Genomic DNA, 26,780 nt, shown 5'->3' with positions numbered 1-26,780 from the left:
GCAAATGGGTGAATATCGCCACGTTACGTCCAGTGGAAAGTTATTCAGCTGTTAAACCTTCACACACCAGAACGACCAGAGAATGAACCACCAAATCTGTCTTTACAGCCAATAGGACGATTTTATAGAGCCGACTGACCCAGAGCAGCGCCTTGTGTCAGAGGTAAAAAAATAAGTACGCTTGTGGGATGACTATATTTCTGGCACATATTTACCTCAGCTTAAACACATCAGGGTCTGTATATTTAAGGTTGGCACAGAGCCCGTTTTAAATGCAACATGATCATTGCTGCTATCAATCTCCTCCAAATGTCGGAAGACAATCCAGCGCCGTCCGATGGATGAAGCTGAAAACAAATGTTTCTGATCCTTTTATGTTTCTTTGCTATAGGAGGAGGAACTGATGTAACTATGGCCCTTACCAACCACTCCCCCGTCCCTTGTCCTTCGTCCCCTCTCTCGTCCCTTCCCCCCCTGCTCCCCAGCTTCGTGCACACCTTCACCGGCCGACGCTGGCTCCGTGCCTCCTCAAAAGCACTCAGCGCTTTGTTCTGCCCTTGATTCGCTCACACTTAGCTATGCGTTCCTCGTGGACATTGTGTGGTGTTTTCTTTTCGCCGGGCGAAACCCACGGAATGGGGGCCACTGTGTAAGGAAGGAGTAGCATTTATTAAGTGACTGCTCAGGAGGCTTTTACGAGGGTGAAACATATCAGCGAGGCTCAGCAGGAAGGAGCGGAGGTCATAATTTCTTAAAAGCACACAACAAACCACTTCCTACTCCCCGCTTTATTACTATTTTTCAAAAGGTAGCGGGTTAGGCTGCTGGCGACAGGCAGCGGCAATAAGAGAAGGTCTGCTATATTTGATTAGTTGCTGAGTGCTGTACCATCAGCAGCCTTGGAATCACCTTCTGGAACCCTCCTGTCTGTCCACCGTTTTCACATCTATTTTAAAAAGAGAAATTCAGGGCAGCTGGAAGAGTGGGATGCTTCTTCCCCCTTCGTTCTGGTCAGACGGTCAGTAGCAATGTGTCACTGAAATCGATTGATTGGGGTTAGGTGAGAACCAAACAGGGAGTAATAAAAACGGACTGGGTACTATAATGCTGTAGCAGGTTTTTTTTTTTAAAGGCTTGTTTTGAACATGAGTTAGTGTCATCTGGTGCAAACTACTTAAGGACATTTTAAATTGTAAGTCCAAGCATGTTTGTGTGAGATTCCCTTGCGTGTCGTATACGCTTGCGGTGTATTAGGGTCAGATAAGGAATGCAAGAGGAGTTTCCCTTTTTGCCAAACTCAACCTTAAGTCAATAACCGTCTGACTAAACGCACGGACCGACGGACGCCGGCTCACGGATCCTCCTCACCTTCTTCTCCAGGGTTTCGAGCTGCTCCTTGTAGAAGGCTGAAATGGTGGCCAACTCGCGCTCCTTCCTCTCCAGCTGTTTGGCCTGCAACAAAGAGACGAGAGGGGGGGGCCGTGAGACACGAAGGCAGGAGAGACCAGAAGGGGAGGAGGAGGAGGATCACAGGAAAGAGAGAGAGTAGAAGGAAGAGAACAACAAACAAGGGAAGTACTGAGGAGACAAAAGAAATGAAGACGGGTGAAGGATGCGCCTCTGACTCAGTTGATGGCAATGTGAACTGTGTGTATTTAAGCAACGACCGAGCTAAGTGCTGCATTGAGGGGGTTTATAGGGAATTTAGGAGGCTTCCGGACAGCTGTGCTTTTCATTGGGAAATCTAAACACCATTTTCGAGAAATACTATCAGGATACGTGCGTTTTATTACATCCACACCTGGCCTTAAATGGGGCGGGCGGGAGGTAACATGCACAGACATTAAACTGAAATCCTTCTTTCATTGTTGTATTAATGGAGGCATCGGTTAAATGAAAGATGGTTGCTAAGCAGCGGCTCGGGGAGTTGCAAGCTAAGCAGAGCGCCATTGAGCTCAAACGATTAACTGAGGCAAACATAAATGACTGTATATCTCCTTACTTATTGGAGTAAAATAGTCCCTGTAAAAATAGTTATCACGTGTTTTAGAATGTGTATGTATTTGCCCCCGTCATAAAGGCCTTATCTTTATGTTTTCTGAAGGAACATATATTATACTGCATAACTACATTATAACACAATTTCACATATTTATTTGATGTCTATAAAAAGGATAGTTCCTATGCATGTGTCAGAACTTACATAGGCACGGGGCTGCAGAATCTTGTATGGTAAGGTTCAGGATGTTATGATGTGATGAAGCACTATACCGAAAGAGCAGATAGGCTAAGGAATGGCCCAGGGCGGACACAGCGGCAGGCAAGCAGAAAAAGAAGAAGAAAAAGAAGAAGCAATGGCAGGCATTAAAAAGAACGAGATTTCACTCTTGTAGTTGAGTTGGGAATGGCAATGATCCCAGCTGGATCATTGCCATTCTTTATATAGCACTACAGAACAAAAAGTCTGCAAAACATTGTCGGTCAAGAGGTTTTCATTACAAAAAACAAAAAAATAGAAACATAATATGTGTAGAAACGTATGACAAACATGAAAATGAAGCAGAACTGATATAATCTGGCTGCAAGGAAATGAAGAGATGATGGAGATCTGTAAAGTGAGAAAAGGTAGAAAAGATGAGAAGCACGATGCACATGTAAAGCAGCAGCCTACAGGAGTGTAATCAGTGGTGCCTGAGTAACAAGCACGCACCCAGTCCATCCTCCCGCATATCACCCCCTTCATCATTCCCTTCAGCCCTCTCTAAATCAGCTCATGTATTTAGCATAGGCTACACGGTATATGAGACCATTACACGGGGACCCGGTGACGATTGTCAGGGAGGAGAAGTCATACTCTTTCAGAACTGAGTGTCGTGCATAAGACCCCTCGACGCGGACTGATGGCCTACTGTGAGGGAAAATAAGTTGTACTCTGTCAGAACTAAATAATGAGTATACTGAAAGTCAATTCACATCAGTTTGGCACGAAATTGAAACAGATTTTTCCCCAAACAACTATTTCAAACTATTTCAACCATACACATCGCTGTGTCCAGAATTGTTCATCTCCTGCTGCTTACTTGCAGCTAATCATATAATCCACAGGATTATACAGGAGCTCCGCCTGTACCACGGTGCCCCCACCCCCCCCAAAAATACATGGTGGGGAAAGGTTTTACCTAGCTAGTCAAATAATTGAATTGGTTAAGTGTCTGTGTCCGCAGACAGATATCGGCAAAAGCTTAAGCTGGGACACGTTTCTTTCTTGCAGGAAATGCATGAAAGTCCCGCAAAGCTGTGCACTTCCATAGGAAAAGGTGCAGTATGGATTGTCACAGGAGAGAAATAGGAAAAGCTCCAGTCACACTGTATCCCCTAAACCTTTTATGATGGCATTCAGGATTCTACGTCAGGCAAAGTAAGACCATTTCCTTAACAACACTCAATCCTAAACACAGGCATGTATTTAGGATGGTAAAAAGCTACGTTTCCAGCCTTAATGCTGAACCAGAGATGGGACAGATGCAGCTGTTGATGAAATTGTCTGGTGTTTTAGCATTGGTGGGGGGATAGCTAGGGGAAGGGGGGTCAGTGAGCGGGGTGGGGGCAACCCCTGGAGCGCATACATTATGCGCACTATGCGTTTACCCGTGTTACCCATGTGCATTGATATGAGTTTCAGTCAATGCCCAACCGGGGAGCTGGCGACATTTTAGCACAGTGAAAACCGACGTGGTGGGCCTAACAGATGGCTATAGCATAGACACTGTGACATGAATTGTCTTTCGCTAATGGAAATACAAAGTGAACCGTCCCTGGGCTAAGAATGTGCTGCGTGATTACAGAACAACTCGGCTCGGCAGAGACACTTTGGGTGGGGGAACACAATGGTAAATGGGGTATTATTCCACATCCAAGCCGCAGAATGCGTGTATTGTGTGCTATTGTGTGTAAGTGTCGATATACAATCCATGCTCCGACGCGTAGACACAAAGGCGAAAATAAATGCCCGACCATACATGGAGAAGATAAAAGCATGGCAGCAGTGTTTTAAGGAATAATGAGGAGTGATTGCTGGCGTCTGGTTGGGTATTACCGTGTGATAAGAATCACACATGGACTGCAGAGCATGGACTTTGAGGACACTGTTTCTAAAGGGAAGTGTGTCCACAGATGCGCACACACACAGCGTGCATACGCACACACAAACAGGGCAGAAAACATAAATCAATGCATACACTCATGCAGGTCTCTCCGTCTCCATCTAACGCACATAACACACACACACACACACCACACACACACACACACACACACACACACACACACCACACACACACACACACACACCACACACACACACACACACACCACACACACACGTTAAATAATCTAACTGTATCCAATTTAACAGACGTTCCCAGCGGCTCTAGTTGGAGGCACATCTGCATACCGCATTCCCCACACATCCACCCTTCTCTGCAGCAGCTGTTCCACACTTATAGGCGTGTGCGTTTCTGCGTGCGCCCGTGGTGTGTGTGTTTGAAAAAAATAAAATAATGGCGAGAGCCGAGAGGGGGTAAGAAGAGAGCATGTGTGCCTATGTGTGTGTTTGTTTTGTGTTTGTTGTGTGCGTACGTGCGCGGCACACGTAACAATCACCTCTGCCAGCAGCACAGATGATGTGTAATTTTCTAGCTGAATAGCTCCCAAAGTGTTGTTGTGTGGAATGGTGGCAGCCATGCTCTCACAGCCCCGCTTTAATGCACAACAAAAACATGACATTTAAATAGAGGGAGGGAGAGGGAGAGAGAGAGGCAGAGAGGGAGAGAGAGGATAGAGACAGAGAGCAATAGGAAAAAGATAGAGAGAGGGAGAGTTTCAACAACAACAAAAAAATACAAACATCATTGACACCTCCACTGGTTGTGCTGCTTACCCAAGCATCCAGTTCTTGGCTGGGGAGGAGAAGAAAATGGAGGGAAGGAGGGGAAGTGGAGGGAGGAGCAGGAGAGGAGGAGGTGATGGTAACATATAGGAAAGGTGCAGGATAATGAGAGAAAAGAAAGGTGCAAAAACAGGAGAGGCATAGAGCACGTATAACATAAAGGTGGAGAAGAAGGATAAAGATAGATATGACACGTGTGGCAGGGAGGATGAAGGGAGCGGCAGAAGAGGAGGAGGAGGAGGAGGAGGAGCGAGGAGGAGGAGGGGGGCGAAAACAAAGGAAAATGATTATGGTGAAGGAAAGAGGAAGAGACAGCAGAAAACACATAGTTAGTGCAGCCAATCACAGTGCGTGTTACGTTGACAACGTGTTAGTCTGTTTAGAGAAACCAAGGGCGGGGGGTCTAGGGTGGGGATCAAGGCTTCCGCAGAATGAGTTGAACTGCGGCCATATTCTGTCATTGACTTTGGAAAGCGCTCAATGGATTGTGACTGATCGGGAATATTTTAACACCAAGTCAATGTTGTAAGTCCCGTATTATCACAGTCCCCTGAAGAAGCCAAGACTTGCCTTTTAATGACGATAAGGTAGCCTGAAAGTTCCACAGGTGTAGAGAAAAATTACGTCGGAAATATTTCACTCTCTTAATGTAATCATGTTATCTTCCTGAACCCAGATAACGATTACAGAACTGGAAGTAGTGGATGAGGTGTCATATCCTCTCACACACGCACACACACACACGCACGCACGCACACGCACACACACACACACACACACACACCACACACACACAACACACACACACAGGGGGATTATAGTGCATTGAAAACTGCTAGATAAATTCAATGATTAATTATTATAATTAATGTCTTTATGTAGAAGGATGACTCAACCCACAAACACATTGACTCTTTCAGAAAATGCAAGGCAGGGTTAGACCCACAGATATCAGATACACTCAATGAAACGTGTTTATGTCCTCAGACACCCACGGACCCTCTGATTATATGTTCCAATAAGAAATTACCATTTCTTATTAGACCAAGAAGGAAAACCCGAGTCAACATGTTTAAGAAAATCTTGAAGGGAAGAGAAAAACTTCCCTTCCTTTTACGAACAGCCCTTAAAAAGCCTGCTGCTCAAACAACACACACAAGAAAGTGGTCCTGAGACAAGATGAATGGATTTATTTTATGCCACACTAAATGCGTTGCTAAAGTTTGGCTGCGTGATCTTGCTTGAGATGGCAGCATATATTTCAGTCATGTTTTTATGATGTGTTCTGAATTCCTTTCTCCTCGATGTGCGTTCATGGCGCTGAACCACAGCTACGATGTATTTAATTAATAATGAATGATTTAATTAAGCAAGGTTGTATGTGTCTGAATACTGAAATAACTTGCAGCATTGAACATGTTAATGAGGTATGAATTCATTATAAAATAACAGGCACATTGAGGGACACGCAAACTAATTGACCTTTCTCAAAATAAAAAGCTACATTGCTGATATCAATAGGCTTAGGTAATAGGCTTTGAGTAGCAAATACATAACATGAAGGCACTGAACACATGCAACTAACTAGTAGGGATTTAATTAAAGTGACAGTGTCTAAGTTGTACTATTTTTTTTATAAAAATTAAGAATTGAGGTATATCTGTAGTATATACTGGTAGCTACAAATAGCAACATTCTCATATATTAAATTGAACCCTAACCCTGATATATTGAATGATATTTGCAAAGTTTTACACCGAACCAGAGTCAAATCTTGTGTTGACCCTACTTTTAGTTATTCCAGGGGAGTCACTCATACTCCTCTTAACTCAGAAACCAGCGTACCATAACACTTTAGTAGCACTTTTGCTTCGGCAGAGCAAGTTTTTACACTTATGAAACACGTTAGCTTTATCTGCTGGTGTGGCAGCCACTGGGTGGGGCCACGTTAAGGCCAAAAGGGGTGGTGTTGATTTTCTATTTTTGCCAGGAACATGCTAACTTGATAGAGGAGCAAATCTTACACGTTGTCATTTTAATGGTGTGTGGGTGAAAAGTGCATAGAATTATCTATATTTTGTTCTCTTAAAGGTGCAGTGTGTAGGATTTTTCTGGCATAGCAATGAAGTTAAATATTGATCACCTCGCCCTCACCTCTGCCTTTCCAACCGTTGGAGAAGCTGTTAGCCTGTGTTGGTCTGAAATTTGCCAGTAGGTGCCTCTAAAACGATGTAATCGCATACAGTAGCAATGAGAAGCCAAGTGTAAAGAGAAGAGGTTCCTTGATAAATGTATATATTTAATTGTATTTATATACTCTCTAAAACAACATAACTAAAAGGCGGACTCCATTGAAAAGGACCCGCTACGTTTGTAAATATGCATGTCTCCATGGTAGTTAAAATAAACACAACAATTCTTATATTCATGGTATTATAGAATATTAAAAAACATACTTATGAATATTATATTCCATTTCTGCCAAGTCTTTTCTGCTATATATAACAAAATCATACACACTGAACCTTAAGTATTAAGTGACTTCAACTTTGCATCCAATTAAATGAAGACCAGAAATACGGAAATTGGAAAAATACGGAAAAAACATATTGTTGACAAATATCTGTTGAACCGAACGAGGGATCATTGGGGTCTCATGCAAGAGTATGTTCCTGCAATAACGGAGGCGGTAGTTTCAGGGCCGCACTCCTAGGAGCGCATTTCTAGGAACTATTTTTTATACGGGGTGCGTCTCTGGAGGGCAGTGACCTCATGTTACAGGAGAAGGAGCAAGCGCATGGAACGGGTGGGCTGCAGTTTAACTATCATTTTAAACCTTTATAATTTACCATATAAAATATACAAGTTAGGATAGAACAGGTAGAAAGACTCAACAACAATAAGAAAATCATGAAATCAATTGACAATTCTGATGGTGAATATTTTAAGATTCAGTCAAATGTTCATATCTCCTAAATGCCCCTTGAAAGAACCTGCAGAATCAATTGCCCTAAAATCCTCTACTCATGAGCACGCAGCCTGCACATAATTATAAATGTATGGCGCATGTCTGGCATATTGTTAAATACTTTATACTGATCCGTCAATAACATTTCCAAAAGTGTGCATTATGTTTCCCAATGGGACACCTCTGCTTTTAACCGATCTTAAATCAATGCGCTTCAAAACCAACAATTACAACAACGGTTGTATACAACTATCAACCAGATGTTTTCCTTACTACAAAAAAACAATATGCTAAAAGCACCGCAGAAGCATATTTAAACGTCAGCTAATTGAGTCAATAAAAAATGAATTACGTTATAGATTAAACATAATAATATAATAAATAAATAATATGTTATCGTTGTTGGCCACTGTGGTATAAGTGGAAAAAATCCTCCAGGCATACTTTTTTCCTTACATTTTTGAAGGCATGTTAACTCTCTTCACGCTATCTTAATGGAGATTCAGGAACCAAGAAAGAAAGGTTCAGAAGACTGTGCTGTCACGCCACTGCTGTGTTACAATGTCATGTAGTAGAAACATGTATTGATGACCCGTATATGAGCAAAGCAGCTCCAAAGCACTGAGGGAATACGAACAGATCCAGAGAAGGGCGCATGTCGTTTTCTGAGGAAGACTTAATTGGCCAATTAACTATGGCAGCATATTGTAGATGGCCTGTAATGCGCTGTAAGAAAATACCTACACATATATATATATATATACGTGTGTGGGTGTGTACAGTGTGTACATGTGCACGGGTGTCCACCGTGAACGCCCCTAGGGAGGCTAAATATTTGAAACAACATCATACTTTGTTATTAAAGCAGTATGAAGTGAGGGTCTGCTTAACAAAAGCAAACAAGCATCGCTGGAGTGCCAATAATGGCGGCAAAGAGCACCGTCTTGGATAATGTTGCACTTATACCACAGGTACCAAAAATATAATATATAATCAAAATAAAATCGGATTGTGGCGCAATTCGCTCTCAAAGCAAATCCCTTTTTGTTAGTCATACCTCGTTGTTGTCACATTGGTAGACTCCGGTAACACAAATCATAGTTTATATAACTCCAGCAAAAAGCCTTTGTAACGTCCTAGCAATAGAGGTGTTCTCTCGTCCCTGTTGTAGGGTCAGCCAGCCAACCTGAGCTAATGCTTTCTAGAGATCACATGCAGTTCACATGCATTCTTAAGCAAGTATCGCCATGTTATGGGTTGAATCAATGTTGGAATAATGCTCATAATGATGAGGCATTTTCCATTTGAGCCTTTGCTAAATTGGAAATTGCCTCATCACTAGGTGGCTGTCGTACTCCTTTGATCACGTTCTAAAGGTCTAGTTGATCCATCAGATTAGACACATTTATTCAGAGCGACTTATGACATATTCGTGCTCAAGTATTGGTGACAGTACCGTCCAGCTGGGAGTCAAACACCTGTTACACTACACTATCCATCCTGCTGCTGTTTAATGTGTGTCTAGAATAGGGAGTCAAATGTGTTTTTGTTGTATGCGTTCACATATGGTGATCCAAGCAACTCGTGCATGGTGTGACAGCCCTCTGGCACCTCCTGATTGAGTGATCGGTGTAATGGCTAACCCATGCGGGCTGAGCTCCTCAGCTATAAAACCGTAGGAGTCAGCCACTTGGGCTCTCTCTCCTTTGACGTATGGTTGGTTTAGGGTTTTTGGTTAACTTTGCTTTGCACACACGTACATCACATTCTCCACTCATCCACACACAGCACTCATTACTGATTACTGATTTACATGCATCACTTTAACTTACTTTACGTTAAGTTGGTTGAATAAACTATGAATGTTAAACTTAAAGCTATGTGTGGTCTCCTCCTTGTCATTCCCTTGAGCCGGGCTGTGACAATGGTGATGATACACACCCGTGTGCGGCTATCTCAAGAATGACAACACATCGGGGTGTGTGTGGCCAGTAGAGGCAAGTGCTCCCAACCCAGCAGTAGACACACAACAGAAAAGGATGGTAGGAACGGTGGATGGAGTTAATGTTAGCATGCCTCATAAAAACACTATTCGGTTAAATGATCTGACTCAAACATCCAGTTGCCACGGTTTCTTTGATCGTGTGTGTGTGTGTGGGTGGTGCGCGTTTGTGTCAGACAAAGCCAACACCATCTGTTTAACCTCCCCACACTTCAGTTGATGCTTCTGACTGAGCGCGTGTGAATGTGTGCGTGTGCGACTATTTGTGTACTTGGACCCCAACAGCGAGCTCACAGAAGTTGTGAAGGACCATTTACATGCTGATGTGCACTAGAATGTGTGATTGAATGGAAACCGGCACGCACACACACACACACAGGTCTAGCCGGACTCGATCAAACACACACATATTCCTCTGACTAGACCGCACACACGCAAACACACAGGCAAACACACACACACACACACACACACACACAAACCTTTGTGTGTGTGTTTGTAACAAACCACGTTGAACTTAGTTAAAGCCATTGCAAACAGGTCCCTGGACTTGTTCTGTTCTTACCATCTTTCTCTAGGCTCCATCCATCTTTAAGGCCAGTATTAACTGAGACATTTACATTATACAAACAAACGCAGCGGGTATCTAATAACCAGTATTGACTTACTCGGAATCCAGGTGAGAACCAAGGACAGTAGACAACCATAGAACACCTGTTCCCTCCAAAAACTCTTTATGAATATTCATGAGCGGTGAACTGGAGGTTCAGGTAAACCGTTGTGGTTGCCATCATGATGTATGTTGTGTTCTGGTCTACCTGCTGGTTCACTGTGCCTCCTCCAGGACTGAGTGCTAAACCCTCCTGCTGTCAGATCAACACATTCATGGAAAGGACTGCCTGCTATCGCTACAGGAGCAGGTTATCCAGTCAACAACAAAGACTTGGATTGTTGATATTGGTTTATGAGTGTGCACTTGTATTGGTTTTACATTGACAGAAAATATGTCTTCAAAAACAGCTATATTAAACTTATATTTTATGTTAAATTAACCCAATTTTCTGATGAAAGAGAGGCCAGATATCTAATGTGCAAAAATACTGACAGATTCTTTGTGATGATCCTAAAATAGTTGATGAATAGTAAGCATTGAGAGAGTTTGAAACAGCCAACTACTTTTTCTTTTGGAAATGAAGCCCCTGCCATATCCACATGAGTATAACGTCTTCTGAATCCATACCATCTCTCCTATTGTCTAAACACCCACACCCGAATGTTTGATTCAGTTATTCATCTCAGCTTGGCAACTATTGGGCTGTCATTGCCCACCCACCTCCTACGCACAGATGCGCACGCACACACACACACAATTTCTCATCAATCTTTTTAACTCATCATTGCTTATTATATTTCAAAGCACCAAATTATGTTAAGCACTGAACTCTGCTTTATGAAACAGTACATAAAATAAGTATTATATTATCCAAAAAGTATATATTGTATTCATAAATGTTGTTTATTATACAACGCAATTAGGTATGTTCTGTATATTTAACTACATACCGTCTTTATTGATGTTCTTTGACTCACACACATGCAGAGCCGAGGCATCTAAATAGTCAATATTAGATGTTGTCTGCATGGTTGGATCCTATTTGCAGTGGTTGTAGCGCGGGGGTCACCAGATGCACCAGTTTGGCGTTGCTTCACGCTTGATTTAGACTCGAAACCCCAGTGGTCCCGCAGCGTGCGAGGTGTTAGTGTGTCTGTGTGTATATGCGTGTGTGGGTGTGTGTTTGTGTCTGTGTGTCTGTGTGCGTCTGTATGTCTGTGCGTGTCAGAGAAAAGAAGTGCCACTGTGACATCGTGTGTGCGTGTATGTGTGTGCAAGAGAAAAAGAGAAAAAGAGAGTGGCACTGTACATTGTGTGTGTGCGGTGTGTCAGAGAAAAATATAGTGCCACTGTGACATTGCGTGTGTGTGTGTGTGTGTGTGTCTGCTGTGTGTGTGTTTGTGCCTTTGTTGCACTAAGAGGACAGGACCTTGGTCTCAAACACCTCCTCGCTCGGGAAGAAACGCTTCCTTGGAAATCAATTATGTAAATACTGGTTTATGCAAATGCCACATTTGAATAAATCTGTGTGTTGGGGAGCAGAGGTTTTTGGCGTGGCTCTATACTTGGAACCATGGGCTGGGAAGGGCGAGTGCAGGCAGGAACGCGAGCGAGCGAGAACGAGAGAGCAAGAGAAAATATATGTAGGTTGGGATTAGGCGGGAATGTCATTGGCAGGTGGTTTGCACAGTCAACCACTGATTTGGCTTTGTAACGAGAGCGGCAGCGAAGGCAGGTGAGTGATAGCGGAGCATAGGAAGACAGATGAGAGAGAGGGGAAACGAAATAAAGAGCTAAGGTGCTGACAGCTTCCTCACAAGAGATCTCCAAGGGTAGGGCTAAGTTCAGCACATTCATCATGTGTTCCAGTGTGCGCCATGGGTACGGCGCAGCACCGACCGTACTCTCAGCCGTCATACGCCGGTACATACACAACGAGAACCAGTGCATACTCACACACAGTCACACACCGCACACTAGAGAACCACTGCATCACACACAATACCACCATCACAAAAAACTGTACACACTCTGTCTCCCAGCTTCACCAGACGTGTGTTAAACCTCTTATGGCTTGTGGTTGTCTAATGTAAACAGTTACCATTCTTCAATAGATACTACAGTGAAGATACAACAGAGCATCCATGAATGTCACAGAGGCAGAATCTTCCGGAGCCTGAGGACATCCACAGATCAGGAGGAACACAACTAATTGGGGAGCTTGGTTCAACTATTTTGTTGTTTATGTTGAAATATGTTGGATTGATAGCCCGGTGGGCTGTCAAGCAAACCTGAACACAACAAAAACATATTTAAATATTTTACTCCCACAGCAAGCGTACAGGAAGGTTGTTATACACGACAAATACATGGTAGCCTTTTAAGCCAGCCTTGTCACAGTTTTCAAAGTGAACAGATTGATTGTGTTACCTTAACACTTTAGCAAGACTTTCTTCAGTGGGTCCGCCAGTCGGGCTAGTAATCAACACTGACCACAGTTAGCGTAAGGCTTGTGGAGCGGCACTGAAAAAAGTCAGCGCTGGCGAAGGCCTGGGAGGGAGCAACAGTCAAAACAGGTTCACTCTCTCCACAGTAAGAGAAACGTACATCGCAGATCATTCACAAAACCCATGCTGTGCTGATGACATTCCCTCACACCCACACCGAGTGCACACAGACTCATGAACCCACACATAAGTTAATTCACACACAAACACAGACACACAGACTCGCACGCACACACACCCATCGAAACACACTAACACCGACACACACACACAGAAACCCCCAGAGGCCACGTATTGGTTAGCGTAGCTGTTTGCTCATTAAAAGTGTGTTCTCCTCTCAGCTGGGGGAAGCTAAATGAATTAGCATCATCACCCGGCTGCTAACCCACTGCAGACTGGCGGAGAGACAGATGAGAGTGTGATGGCATTTAAAGGTGTGGTAGTGGTGGGGAAAAGGCTGGAGTGGATACTGGAAGGAGAAAGGAGGCAGACAGAGTAATCCCAGTCTGAGTAGACACAGGCGGCAAAACTAATTCGGTCCAATCGCAGTTCACCAGCATCAGGCGAAAGTTTAGCATGAATTTAAAAGAAATCACTCTGCAATGTTGCGAGTAAATAGAGTGCATAGAGTTGTCGTCAGAGGATATGAAAAGGCTTTTCTGAGAGTGTAAATTATGTTGAGTGCTGCAACCAGAAAAATATTCTCTGGCTAAATTGTTTAGCCTCCATCAAGGAAATTTTCAAAGAGGATTTTCATCTTGGCTACCTAAATACCCACTTGGTTACTCTGAACACCTTGATAGGGCTCCGCTGATGAGCCCAAACAAACACAAACAAATCGGGAAATCTCAATATACGGCTATGGGATTTATAACGTTTCAAACGACGAAACAGAGTTCCCAATGTGAACATTGAGCAATAGCGTTGCACAGCGTTTTCAAACACATCAAACGCCATTGCCATATGTTCGTGTGAACGTAGCACAATTAATTTGCGGGTGAAATGTGTCTAATTGCATATCAATGGTGGGGTTCCCTGTAAATGCATACATTTTAATATAAATTTAAAGTCTACAATAAAGAACATTCACACCTGCATATTTAACCTTACTCAGTCGTTATGTTAACAATTGACTTTATTTCACATGTTTAATTCTGTTTTTGATTCCTTTATGGCAGAAATCCATGGCTGCCCCATCGGGGGGATAATAACTGTCAGCCAGACGTCCCTCATTTGATGCGTAACCATTGGGAGCGCTGTTCCTCTCCGATGCATTTGGCCTTTATTCCCCCCCTCCATCCAGCACGCACAATCACACAAACACACCATCCCTCACACGACACCACATATACATGCCCAACACACACATCATCTATTTCTCTTATTGTTCTTCAACGACTACATTCTTCTTGAAACCGGTCTATGCTTCTCATCAGCAATTACTGTCCTCACAAAGCTGTGGGAGGGGTGGGTAGGTGTGGGTGAGCTGGTGTTCATACACACGCACGTGCTGCTCAGAGAGACGGCCGGGGCTGTATGCTTTAACATGCAGAAAAGCTTTCATGATTCTGATTACGCTGATGAGCGGATAAATAAGGTGAAGATTGTGTGAATGTGTGTTGACGCTATTTAAGTTCCTAGGGGAGTGGGATTGCAAAGAGTTGTTCGAGTGTGTGTGCGTGTGTTACTGTGTGCAAGCAGTGTGTGCGTGTTTTAATATGCATATGCAGTGGTGTGTGTGTGTGTGTGTGTGTGTGTGTGTGTGTGTGTGTGTGTGTGTGTGTGTGTGTGTGTGTGTGTGTGTGTGTGTGTGTGTGTGTGTGTGTCTGCAGCTGTGCAGGTATGTCACATCTGAAGACTTAAAAAAGCCGTCTCTATAGCGAGAGCTGACATTCGCCCACTCCATTTCAAGATGATCCACCCTATCTCCTTCCCATCTCCCTTGTCGCTCTCTCTCTCTCTCTCTCTCTCTCTCACTCCCTCTACTCTTGTCTACAACTCCTCCAGCTTCCTCCTCTCTGTGCATGCCTTGCTGTTCCCCGTCCACATTAGATGCATCGCTTCCTCCTTCCTCTAGCTCCGTCTTGGCTAACAAGGAGCGTTAGCTATCTGGCTCAGCTGGCAGGTTGTCATGATTCAGACTTTGTAATCCATTAGCATGCTGTGCTCAGGGGAGTGTGTTTCCCTGCGTCTCAGCTCCTGCAGACTCCTCCTGTCCAAATCCCTCGCTAGCTAGCTAGCGTAGTGTTGCCATATGCTGGCTGCCCGGTAGCTTCCTGCTTTAAGGACGGCATCAGTCCCATCTCCGTGCAGGTGTTCCCTGAGAGAATAACAATGACTGAGGACAAATTAAGTGCTTGGAGACTCACACATACAGTACATACACCCACACCATACATGGACAATATGTACGATTTTGTTATTGCACATGACTTTGCCACAAAGCACTCAATTACCGATAAAGCAAGGAATGTCGATCTTTCTGAAAGGAGATTAACAGAATTGTAAAAGTGAACTCTATTAGTGCATGTGTCGATGCTTTAAGGTTGAGACACAAAGTCACTAAAAATCAGGAAAAGCTGCACCATAGTGCAGATTCTTAGACTGAGGCCACCTTGGCAAGCAGATGACAAGCTCAAATGTATTCCAATGTTTCACTAGCTAATTTCAAATGCGCTTTAATCAACCTGAATATTGCCTTAGGGATCAAAAGGGTAATGACTTATCTCATCCAAGTCAAGAAAATTATCCCAATGAGCCAATAACTTGTGTTAGCGTATGGTCGTGCGTGCGTGTGCGCTCTTAGGTCTGACTTTCAACACCCTTTTTGAGCAGTTCTCTGGCACTAAAAATACATGGCCACATATACATTCAACCCCCCAATATAAACGAGAGAGAGAGAGAGAGAGAGAGAGAGAGAGAGGAGAGGAGAGAGAGAGAGAGAGAGAGATGAGGGAAGAGAGAGAGAGAGAGAGAGAGAGAGGACAGAGAGAGAGAGAGGACAGAGAGAGAGAGAGAGAGAGGAGAGAGGAGGAGAGAGAGAGAGGAGAGAGAGAGAGAGGGAGAGAGAGAGAGAGAGAGAGCTCAGCAGCACATGTTGCTGTGCAGAGTAGCTATCAATTCTGCTTCATGGTCCTCAATTCACAAAACACACTTCAACACTGCCATCTGGTGGCCACAAAAACAGAAACTACCAATTATTCGATCTGGAGAATGGGACAAGCATGGTGAATGATGATGGGTCTGTCAATATGGGATGTAATATAGCACCGACACAGCACAGATTCTGCAGTTTAAATGGGGGTTATCTCTTCTACTATTTCCAAAAAGTGAGCGGTTCTGTTTGAAGTTTAAACCCAATCCGGCTATTTCACCTGTCAACCAACTGTGCAGAGAAAGAGCAGATAGGCACAAGCACCAGGTGAACCACTGGTATGCCTTAAATGGTTGGGTTCAATGTTACTGGTACAAATAACAACCTAAAAGAGGCCTCTTTAATACTGCCTGTTCCCAGCGTCAAGTTCATAACAGTTCACTATCCCTTTTTCCCCACATTGGAGGAGATCTGAACAAAAGCTCACATGTGGATTTACTGCGGCAGAAGCAGACGATAACCTACAGCTCGGGACGGTAGCACATTGAGTATCAAAAGCCTATTACTCTCTCCTGCCAAGTCTGTGACTGAAAACTCAATTACTCAGAACAGATGCTGGTTCCTCCTGTGCGTGAGTGTGATTGCTGTTTGGCATTATGAGAAGCCGTGCACTCTATACGTGTTTATTTGCAGCGCAGATGACACCCTCGGAGGTGCAGAGAATGGAGAAGGTGAATAAAGTGAACGCAGGAGGTGCTAATGAAAGAGGGACTATAAAAAGAAACGAGAGGCAAGGCTGTATGTAGTGTGCTAATGTAAGGCGTCCTCCTTGACTTCCTTCCTTGGTACTGCATCTTCAGGCCACATTATTAACAGGCAGGTCGTTTTTACACATGCTGGAGGGAACGTTACAATTAATATTGTGTGGTTGGATAATTAATTGTGGGTTATGAGGTATTCCTGTTGAAATCCTACACACTAGCAAGCGGGATACTGGTCTAGAGGATTTGGATATTTTTGTGTTGCATATATTTTTGCAGGCCTAAATCTTGATTCTGGATAAAATCCATTGCAACTAAAACTATTTTCTTCAGGAATGAATAAAGTCACCCGAATCCCGAATCATCCCAACCAATCCCACCCACCGAGGGAGAAGTCTATACCACTACAGCTGGAGAAGTGTTTGCTCCGCACCTCGTCAAACCTCAACCTCCAATCACATACCCACAACCTTACCCTCACTCCAACAACATACACACAACCTGACCTTCATCCCACCACATAAACACAGCCTCATCCAAACGCTGGCACAAAACCAACGCTTACACTGAATGATGTGTCCTTTACCCCAAGTATACTCTGTGTGTGTGTGTGTGTGTGTGTGTGTGTGTGTGTGTGTGTGTGTGTGTGTGTGTGTGTGTGTGTGTGTGTGTGTGTGCGCTCGTGTGTTAGAAAGTAGATGTGAAATAAATATAGCATGATCTACTATAACTAATTTTTCTCACCTTGAACGCTGCATAAAATGGAGGGTTTTACTCTATATGGATGTGTCTATGGTACAGAAGGAGAGCTAAGATGCAGAGCTTTCAACCCTTAAAGCTGGAAGAAAGGCTCTCGTTGGGCTCAAACCAAGAACACAGCAAAGCTAGCAGGCAAACCCCAGCTGCAAGAGATTTTGAAAATAGTGCTGGAATCAAATTTCCTGCTACTTCAATTTACAAAAATGTGAACCATCACAACAGGCCAATTTCCCCAAAAGGCTCTCGACTGTAGAGGACTTGTGAACGGGGGTAGTAGCAAAGCGAGGAACAATTAAAGATCAACAAAATGTGCAAAATCCTAATGAGAATGCAATGGCAAGCGGCATGCCAGAGCACGTGCACGCAAGCACCCGCACACACACACAAAGAGGCTAAATTGACTGGTGCTGTCAGTAAAAAGGAGGAAAAACAAGGCTTGGGAGGACCGCGTGTGCTCGCCAGGTCTCAGGGCGGCAATGCAACATCATTAAACACTGGAGTTGCGTCAGTGAAAAGCAAGCCAACGGCTTCATTCAATATTCATTACAGCGAGCTAGCACGCTAAGAAGACGCTGCAGCAAGCGGCCGCACTAAGAAGACGCTGCGGGGCAGATCAATGGGCAGGACGAAAACATGAGGTAGGGGAGACGGCTGAGACAAGACTGACAGTGAGCAGGGGTCCACCTGGGGGAGGGAGGGAGGGAGGGAGGGGGAGGGAGAGAGAGAGAGAGAGAGAGAGGAAGAGAGAGAGAGAGAGAGAGAGAGAGAGAGAGAGAGAGAGAGAGAGAGAGAGAGAGAGAGAGAGAGAGAGAGAGAGAGAGAGAGAGAGAGAGAGAGAGAGAGAGAGAGAGAGAGAGAGAGAGAGAGAGAGAGAGATGAAAGTGACAGGGATCGTGATCGACTGCAAATTGAGTGTCCACTGTGGAGCTTTGTGCATCAACGTTAGCGTCAGCGGCGATGATGTCGCCGTGGCGGTTGACACGCTCCCTACACATACACACACACACACACACACAAAAACCACACAGGTGTACGATGCAGCTGAATGATGTCTCCCACCGGATATGTATTATTTCCCACAGCAAACGTTCCCCCTGCACACAGATCAACTCTAAGAAACCATGTCACCCACCCTTCCAAATCCCCTTCAGGGGTCAATATATGATGAGGACTTGGTGATTCTAAGATATTAGTAGCCCAGATATCGCTTCTCTCTTTACCTAAACCTTTGGGAGTATTTCAACAAAATACACTACGATGCCTTTACAATGCAGTAGGTGGACATGAACAAAATAATGACCTCATGGTCTTCCATTAGTTATAAATCATTATAGAATGCTTATGAACAAATCCTCCCCCTTTTGTCTACTTAGGAGATTAAGATTAAACATTAAAGTAAGGAACATACAGCATACAGGGGTTTAGTAAATGAGTAATATTTCATAGATAATTTGTGATAATTCAACGATAATATAAATAAAATGTCATGCCTGCTGTTCCAAGGTAGAAGCACACATAAATCTCCCCCAAGGGGTGAATAAAGTAGAACTAGTCGTCTTATCTTACTCTATAATATGAATAATTAATTAGATTGATGTTCGGGAATTCAGGATGTGTGTTAACAAGGTGTACATGTGAAGCTATGTTGAGGCAATTTGGTTAAAAATCCATCTCACATGTCTGCAGATAATCATAATTCGTTGCTACAATATTCAATACAACCATTTCAACATTTGAATCACCACCCTCAAGAATTGCATAATGTAAATTTAGCATTTTATAAGAACATTTCCATAATACCATCCAATAATGAGAACCTTTGGTAAGATAAGCAATCACATAATTTTCCAAAAAGCTTAGTTGACCTTTGCGCTGAATTGATATATAATGTGAATATCTATAATCACAGCAACCGAAATCTTAGCGTCTGCACATTTATTTGAGTCTTATCTAAAATAACCAGTAAATGAGTTCCCTATTAATCAGGAGCATTTCCATAGACTGTGGTTTATTTAGTGTGACTTTTGTTTGATTACAGTCAGCTGCTACGCTGTGATGATTATATGTGTGTGAATGTGAAGGAACACAGCAGGCATATTCCAAACCAGCATGGGGTCTGTTCAAAGCAGGTTATGTCAGTGCAATAAGTTGAAATATGGGTTGTTGCCATAGTTTTCTGAGTGCTCCTACTGTGTGTCAACTATATCAGGGAGTTCAGAGAGAATCGTGGTCTGCTGCTTATAGTCGTTTTTAAGTTAAAATGAAGGCAAGCGTTTTAAGATGGGGTTAGGATACTTTAGCAGTTGTAGAATAAAGAAACTCTGTTGTGTGGACTAAAATACTAATACTTTTTTAGGAATTTGTATTTCAAATCAATAAAGCCAAGCGCTGTACTCCCCATGATGGAAAAGGAGAGTTGGCAAAATACACAACACACAACGACACACAACAAATGTAATCTGGAATCTACACGCTTCTGCCTTGGGCATGTGTGTTGGTTGGAACACAGCGTGAAAACCCTGCTGTAAAATGATTTATTTTACACTGCAGGTTGTAGCATGGATATATGTGTACTGATAAGGACAACCGTGGCAGGGACTGGTCCTCTGACAGGATGGTCTGCAAAATGTTAGATAAGGTTTTAAGCTAACGCTAGCTTCTCTGGAGCAGAGCATAAACATTGGTTGAAGATTCTTAACCGGACCAGTAGAGGCTGCTGTTTACATGTATATATATATTTTATGTGCTATACAACATGATTCTTTTGGGCACCCCTTGGTGGATGGCGAAACAGAGGGAGCCTATATGTATATATATAACATGTTTAAACCATTATATTGCATTTTATCCCAGGTTCTATAGGCCTAATAATATATTTTTAAATTCTTACTAACCGATAAATAAAGCCAGCTTTGATGCTTAGTTGTAAGACATGATATAATGTCAAAATCAGTGTATATGGCTTAAAATGATATTATATTGTCAAATACATTCATAAGTAACATGTGAGACAACTACTTTATTTAATATTTTTTACTTAGATTCAGAAATGGAGGTGCTCCCATTGTAGTAAACATTGACCTGACAGTGGAATTTGGGTGAAACCAGGTGGTAAGGTGACTGAAATAATAGGTTAACATTTGAAGGACCACCTGCAGTACCTCCCCGGACTGCAGGTGGTCCACCAAAGGATTTTTGATGTCCTGCAAATTTTTGTCAAAATTTGTATTTTCTTTGGTAATAATAATACACGTTTTACTTATTTTCTCCTTGCAATTGAATGCAGTAACCAATTATTATGTCCCCTTACCACCGGGTTCCATTCCAAATTCCACTTTTACATTAATATCAACCGGAGGGCCGTGACCGGCAGAAAAACGCTGCTGTACAACGTATTTGAGAAAATAGGGGCAGTGGTGTGAAATAGAGATGCGTGTAATACATTATGTATTAACAGACGCTTCCAAATCGGACAGGCAGCCATTTCTGAACTAGGCTATCGCAATGAATTTGAAATGCTTATCCTTTATACATATGTTACACTAGCCTGGCTATTGCCAGAGCAAGCTCAATCGTAGATTGCACGTAGGTCTGGGGAAGCTGCTGTAATTTTCTTCAGCACAAGAGGCATGATCACTGGGCCTAGTTCAAATAACTCTGTACACAATTGGCTGCATTCCGTTGCTTCCCTGTCGTCATTGTGTTAAACCAGCCAATAGCGTGCCAGGGGGACAAGCCAGCTTGGTGATTGGCTCCCGCAAAACGTATCGAAACTAGAAAGAAATGTATTGCTTTTCTCCAGACCCTTCTGCAGGGTGAACTCAAATTGCCGGCAGAATGGGCGGGGCTACCCAGTCTAATGATACACACTAATACTAATACAACTATTAATTGACATATGATTTGCATTATCATAGATTCTCATAAATGTATTGGTCTTTGACTGACATAGTGATCTATAGTAGAGAAGAAAAAACGGCACAACAAATCCTCCTTTTTGAACGGGCTCTCTATGAACAGCTAAACTCTTTTGATATGGTTTCTATGTTCCTATTTTAAGTACTAAATGCATCCCAGAATGTTTCCCAAACACTTAAGACGGTGATGTCGATTGCATGTTGCCAACAGAAGGATAAATGTTTCATGGAGCCAGCACTGGGCTCGCAGTGATAAGATAACAGGCCAAAGCTAATCCAGAAATAACTCTTAACGCAATGAGAGCAGGGCCCTACAGCTACTCCGCTAACCATACACTTAGTCACGGCAAGCTCATATAGGATTAAAACTAACTACAACTATTACTAAAAATAAATATAACGTTTGTAATGTAGAAGGAAAGCATTTGTCAGGTACAAATGAATGAATGAAGCCTATTAACCAAGGGCTCCACTGAAAATACTGCATCACGTCCCGTCAGCTTTCACAGGAGTGTCTCAAAACATTTCTTGATACATTGAAAACGATCAATGTGGAAAAGGTTATGCCATAATTTATGAATGGAAGACGTGGTGAGCTGATGGATATGCCATCGAGGGCAACGACGGCTCAGCCAATTTTTGTTTGATCAGCCATCAGAAGCACCGATTGTGGTGCTGTATTGGCCCTGATGGCCTCGGTGGAGCTCAGGCGTTAGCATGCCGACCAAGGGTCGTTCAGAGGGACCCAAGCAAAGTCTCGGACTGTGGAACACCGTCTGACAGCAGAGAGTTGAAGGCCGCCTTCAAAACAGCTCGGAGGTTCGGAAGCTCTTACGTGTCTTTACTTAAACCTCCCCTTCTTCCGAAATAAGAGGTTCCAGGAAACGCCCCTCAAAATTGCATAGGCCATGACATTAAACCGGAAAAACAGATTGTGTGTGAGACTAGACTTCATAACAACTACAATTATGGACGCCCGCAGGGACCTCTTTGCGCTTCTTTGCTTAATCAGATGAATCAGTTATTAGAACTGCTTGTGATGGTTGTACATGAGCGAGAATTTATCAGGTGATGTTTGTAATCTATAATGTATCGTAATACAAATGTTAGAATGGGTGTTAAGTTTGCCTCTTAGTGCTTGCTGCAAGTTCACTTTAGTGTATCAATGAAATGGGCAGCCATTGTTGTGACGTGAACTCCTCCTTTCCTCCGGGCTTAAAGGGACACTGTGTAAAAATGACTCCCATCTAGTGGTACAATTGTATATTGCATTCAAACTAATAGTGCTTGCTTGTTCAAAAACGACGGTGGGCAGTATGTGCCAAGAAGCTGTGTCATGACATCCAATACTACCTCATCGAGTCATTCGAGTGATGATGAGGTTCGTTATTTAAAACAAATTTCAAACTGCACTGAATCATTAGTGTAAAGATAATGATGTATGAGTAATTATTCCTCGAGCAAGATAGTGAAGTATTTCAGTCATCATTCACGCTGGCTCAGAGTGAAAACGCGTTTGCATTTCCTGTACCACGTAGTGCTTTTGTCCCTCTCGGCAGTTCATAGACCGGAAGAACACGGAAGCCTCCATGAAGCTTACCCGTCCTATGTAACTACATATTAATTATTCTTCGCTCAGGAGGATATGTGAGATTTTTGGCAGAGATAATTTTACACCAATGAGGACTTATTTATGAATGAATACGTTGATTTGAGTTAATAAATGACTGAAAATATTACACACTGTCCCTTTAAGGTCCGAACCTCCGAACCTCCCAGAAACTCAGACCATTTTGAGGGCGGCAGGAGCATCAGTGTTTGAGGTCGGAAAAGATTTTGCCATACAAATAGATATAGTCTACCTCACGTACCACAGAGTTAAACTTGGACGATTTGAAACATTTTGAGTTGGACTGGATCAAAATCACCCATGTTCCCTTCCCATGACTCCTGCATGAAACGCAGCTCCATTATGCTTCTATGTTATCAAGGACGAAGAAGAGAGCAGTCTAACAGAGTATCTCTCTAGTGGAGACGAGCGTTACAATACCTTGTTCCAGTGTGAATGTTTGAAAGACTCACCAGTATCTTTGCCTTTTCCAGCTCTTCGTGGGTTCTTCCCTGCTCCATGATCATGGCGGAGGTCACGTTGTTACCTCCCACAGCAGCAAGAGCAGTCGGCGAATCCCTCTCCTTCTCCCGCTGAGCCAGTCTGGCCAACTGCTCCTGGACCAAGGCCTGTTCCTGCTCAAACCTCCAGGGAAACACAGTTGACTGATTATATTAACTGAAATAAGATATAAAATACTAAAACAAAAATGATAAAACAGAGACACAGTAAGGGCAACCTATGTGTAGAAACTATTTGTAGAAAATATTTGCCCCAGATTTGTTCCAAAAGATTGCACATCTTTATAAATGAAACAGGAAACGCTTTTAAAAAACAAAGTCGGGATGTGTTTATTGTACACTTGACCTTGTCCCCCCCCCCCCCAGATATTAATATATTCTAAACTCACTGCAAACACACAGTAAGAGATAGTGTACAGGCTCTATTCAAGAGTATACGTTCTTTCTAAAAGGCTATTAAGCCCAACCTCGCATAGCTGTCATTTGCTCTCGGGCTGCTCTGAGTATTTCAAACAAGTCTGAGGGATTTAAGAAAGCCATTTGTCAGTTACACTGATTTATGGTGTGAGTGACCTTAGAATAGCATGAATGGCCGTGTGTAAGTAAATACCCTGCAGTGGACATAATAAACCACTGGTGTTAACAGGCCATATACATTCCAGTGTATACATGCATGTTGCATATTCATTCCACCACTTGACTCCATATTACCACAAAGTGACTGTTACATTATGAACAGGTCAGCACCACTACTGTAGGTCCATTGAACTTGGCTAGGCCAACGTCCAACAGGTTGAAAAAATTATATATACCATTATATTGTTTATTTCAAATGGTGTTTATATGAATGTTGTTGAAAATTATAAGGAGGAATAAATGTGTATGATTATTTATATATCAACTGCTGTTTTTTGTTTTATCCTCCCTCTTTGTGTGTGTCACACACACATTTGATCTCTTCTGGATAATATAATTGTATATTGTATGTGCATAATATAAAATAAACCTTCCGGTTTACTGGCTATTAACGGAAGCTCACTTTTAAACTGCGAAACAAGTTTCCCTATAAAGTAACCTGAACCTGAACCTAGACGTGATCAACTTTGTTTGTGTGTGAGACGATGGTGAAGGATAAACATAGTTGTCATTCAGATAATGCCTTATATGAACTACTTCTTGAGCATTTCCTCTTGTACTTCAGCAACTGAAGGACCTTAAAAAATAAAGTTTGATATTAATCTATAGATAATGAAATGGCACTATAAACCTTTGATCAGTTAATGCATACAATGCATCGTTTTAAAGGACGCTACAGATACAAAAAAAAGAGGGTATGATACCTCGAGGATTGTGTTTGTGTAGGCATTCTCAAAATACAGATTGTAAAAACCTAACAGTCTAATGTTTCATTTTATAATAGACATTTTTTTGTTTATCTAAAAACGTATAGGGTTGAGCAGCACCATATGGGGTGTAGGGGGGGGGGGGGTCATCCAACTCTGGCTATAGGTAGTACTAGTACGTACTTGGGGCTGGCTTCTGGTGGTCTGCGTGAGGGGGTGATCCCTTGCCTTGAGAGGCTTTGGCCTCCCTCATCCGCCGCAGCACTTCATCTGACAGCTGGGCACGCAGGGGAATAAGGGGAATACACACAAAACACATATGCTGTTCTTTCCATTGCTTACAGAAGGCTACTGCGTAGCGTAGCCTACAGCGGGCTACTTCCCACATCCGGCGCACTTAGGAAAAGAGAGCACAAATCAACGTAACGTTAAAAAAACGCAGGCCAGTTCTCTATCCTGATGTTATTGTTATTACATGCATTATTTTATTTTTTAAGGATATACTTGTGGCTCATGGATTTCTTGACGTTATCCGTAAGTGTAATAAGCAGCACTTTCACTTTAGTCGGGTAATAATTCAAATTGTATTAGTAACAGTAAAACCACTATAAATACTTACATGATATCAGTAGGGCGAGAATATCAATATACCATTACATTGTTGACAGTCCTTATTATCGGCTCATGTGTCATCGTGTCTGCGGAGAGTCAGATGATGGCATGTCGCCGTGTGTCAATGTAAGCCGAGGAGGCTCACACGTTTAGACAAACCATTAACTTGAGGAAAGTATAGGAAGCTACATGGAACCTACTCACTAATAACATGATTGCATGATTATTATCGTTTGCGCGGGGGAATAAGATATGCTTTTTTGAAACGCCCATCTAAGAAACCCCTCTTGTGGCTGCAGTCTCACTTCGTATGACATTGTAATATACCTTGCCCGCGAACTTTGTCAATGGTGAATTACCTTCACTCCTTCAATGACTGTGACCTTCTCCTCTTCGTCCAGACCAAATGACACGTTCCGCGACGCGCTTCCATTGCCCCCCATGACGTTGTGCCTATTTCACTTCGTCTGTGAAGATGAGCGCCCCTATGTACATATATTGTGGAGACACTTAAAAGGAGAAGCGACCTAGGTCACTACATAGACCTACCGGCGTGTATAATACACCAATAAAGGTCACTCGAGGATAAACAGTAATCACACACATCATAGGTTGAGAAAGATATTACGGATCCAATTAGATTGCATTATGTATCAATGGTGGGCAAATGGGTGTATGGGAGATGTAGTCGCGAAGTCCAGCGTAGGACACTACTGAGGGCGAATATGAAATGGATTTAGAAAATATTTTTTAGGACTACAGGCGTGTAGGTTGTGTCGACTACCGGTCAGTCGATTGTCGAATCGAAGAGGAAAAAAAATAAATTTAACGTAATAAGCAGATAGTTGTTTTTAATACCTTGCGTAACCAGCAGGCGGAGCCGTAACCTTAATCATACATTTATCTGGACATAATTCACAAAACGTACTTTACCGTTGCTCCTCCTTAAAATTTCAACCAGTTAAAATCACCATTATCAGTAGCATACTATAAACAATGTAGCTATAGCATATTGGTGCCGAATCGTCAATCGTCATCGTCATCGTGCCTAAACGGAGAGCCTGGAACCTGCATAACATTTTAAGACAATAATTTTAGCACTCAAAATCAAATGGATAAATCTGAA

At 42.8% G+C, this 26,780-nt stretch overlaps 1 protein-coding gene across 1 annotated transcript; it reads right to left on the bottom strand.

Moving 5' to 3' along the window:
- Positions 1-1,017: 1,017 nt before the first annotated feature.
- LOC130401987 (MICOS complex subunit mic25-like) lies at positions 1,018-26,104 on the bottom strand. The gene is made up of 6 exons (XM_056606044.1): positions 26,014-26,104; positions 25,226-25,319; positions 24,873-24,912; positions 23,652-23,823; positions 1,369-1,452; positions 1,018-1,036 (listed from the first exon to the last, which is right to left on the bottom strand). The coding sequence occupies exons 1-6, from the start codon at positions 26,095-26,097 to the stop codon at positions 1,034-1,036; spliced, it is 477 nt and encodes a 158-aa protein (XP_056462019.1). The 5' UTR covers positions 26,098-26,104; the 3' UTR covers positions 1,018-1,033.
- Positions 26,105-26,780: the final 676 nt, after the last annotated feature.

Source organism: Gadus chalcogrammus, chromosome 13 (assembly GCF_026213295.1).
Source record: "Gadus chalcogrammus isolate NIFS_2021 chromosome 13, NIFS_Gcha_1.0, whole genome shotgun sequence".
Taxonomy (NCBI): domain Eukaryota; kingdom Metazoa; phylum Chordata; class Actinopteri; order Gadiformes; family Gadidae; genus Gadus; species Gadus chalcogrammus.
This window is presented reverse-complemented; position numbering and strand designations above follow the sequence as displayed.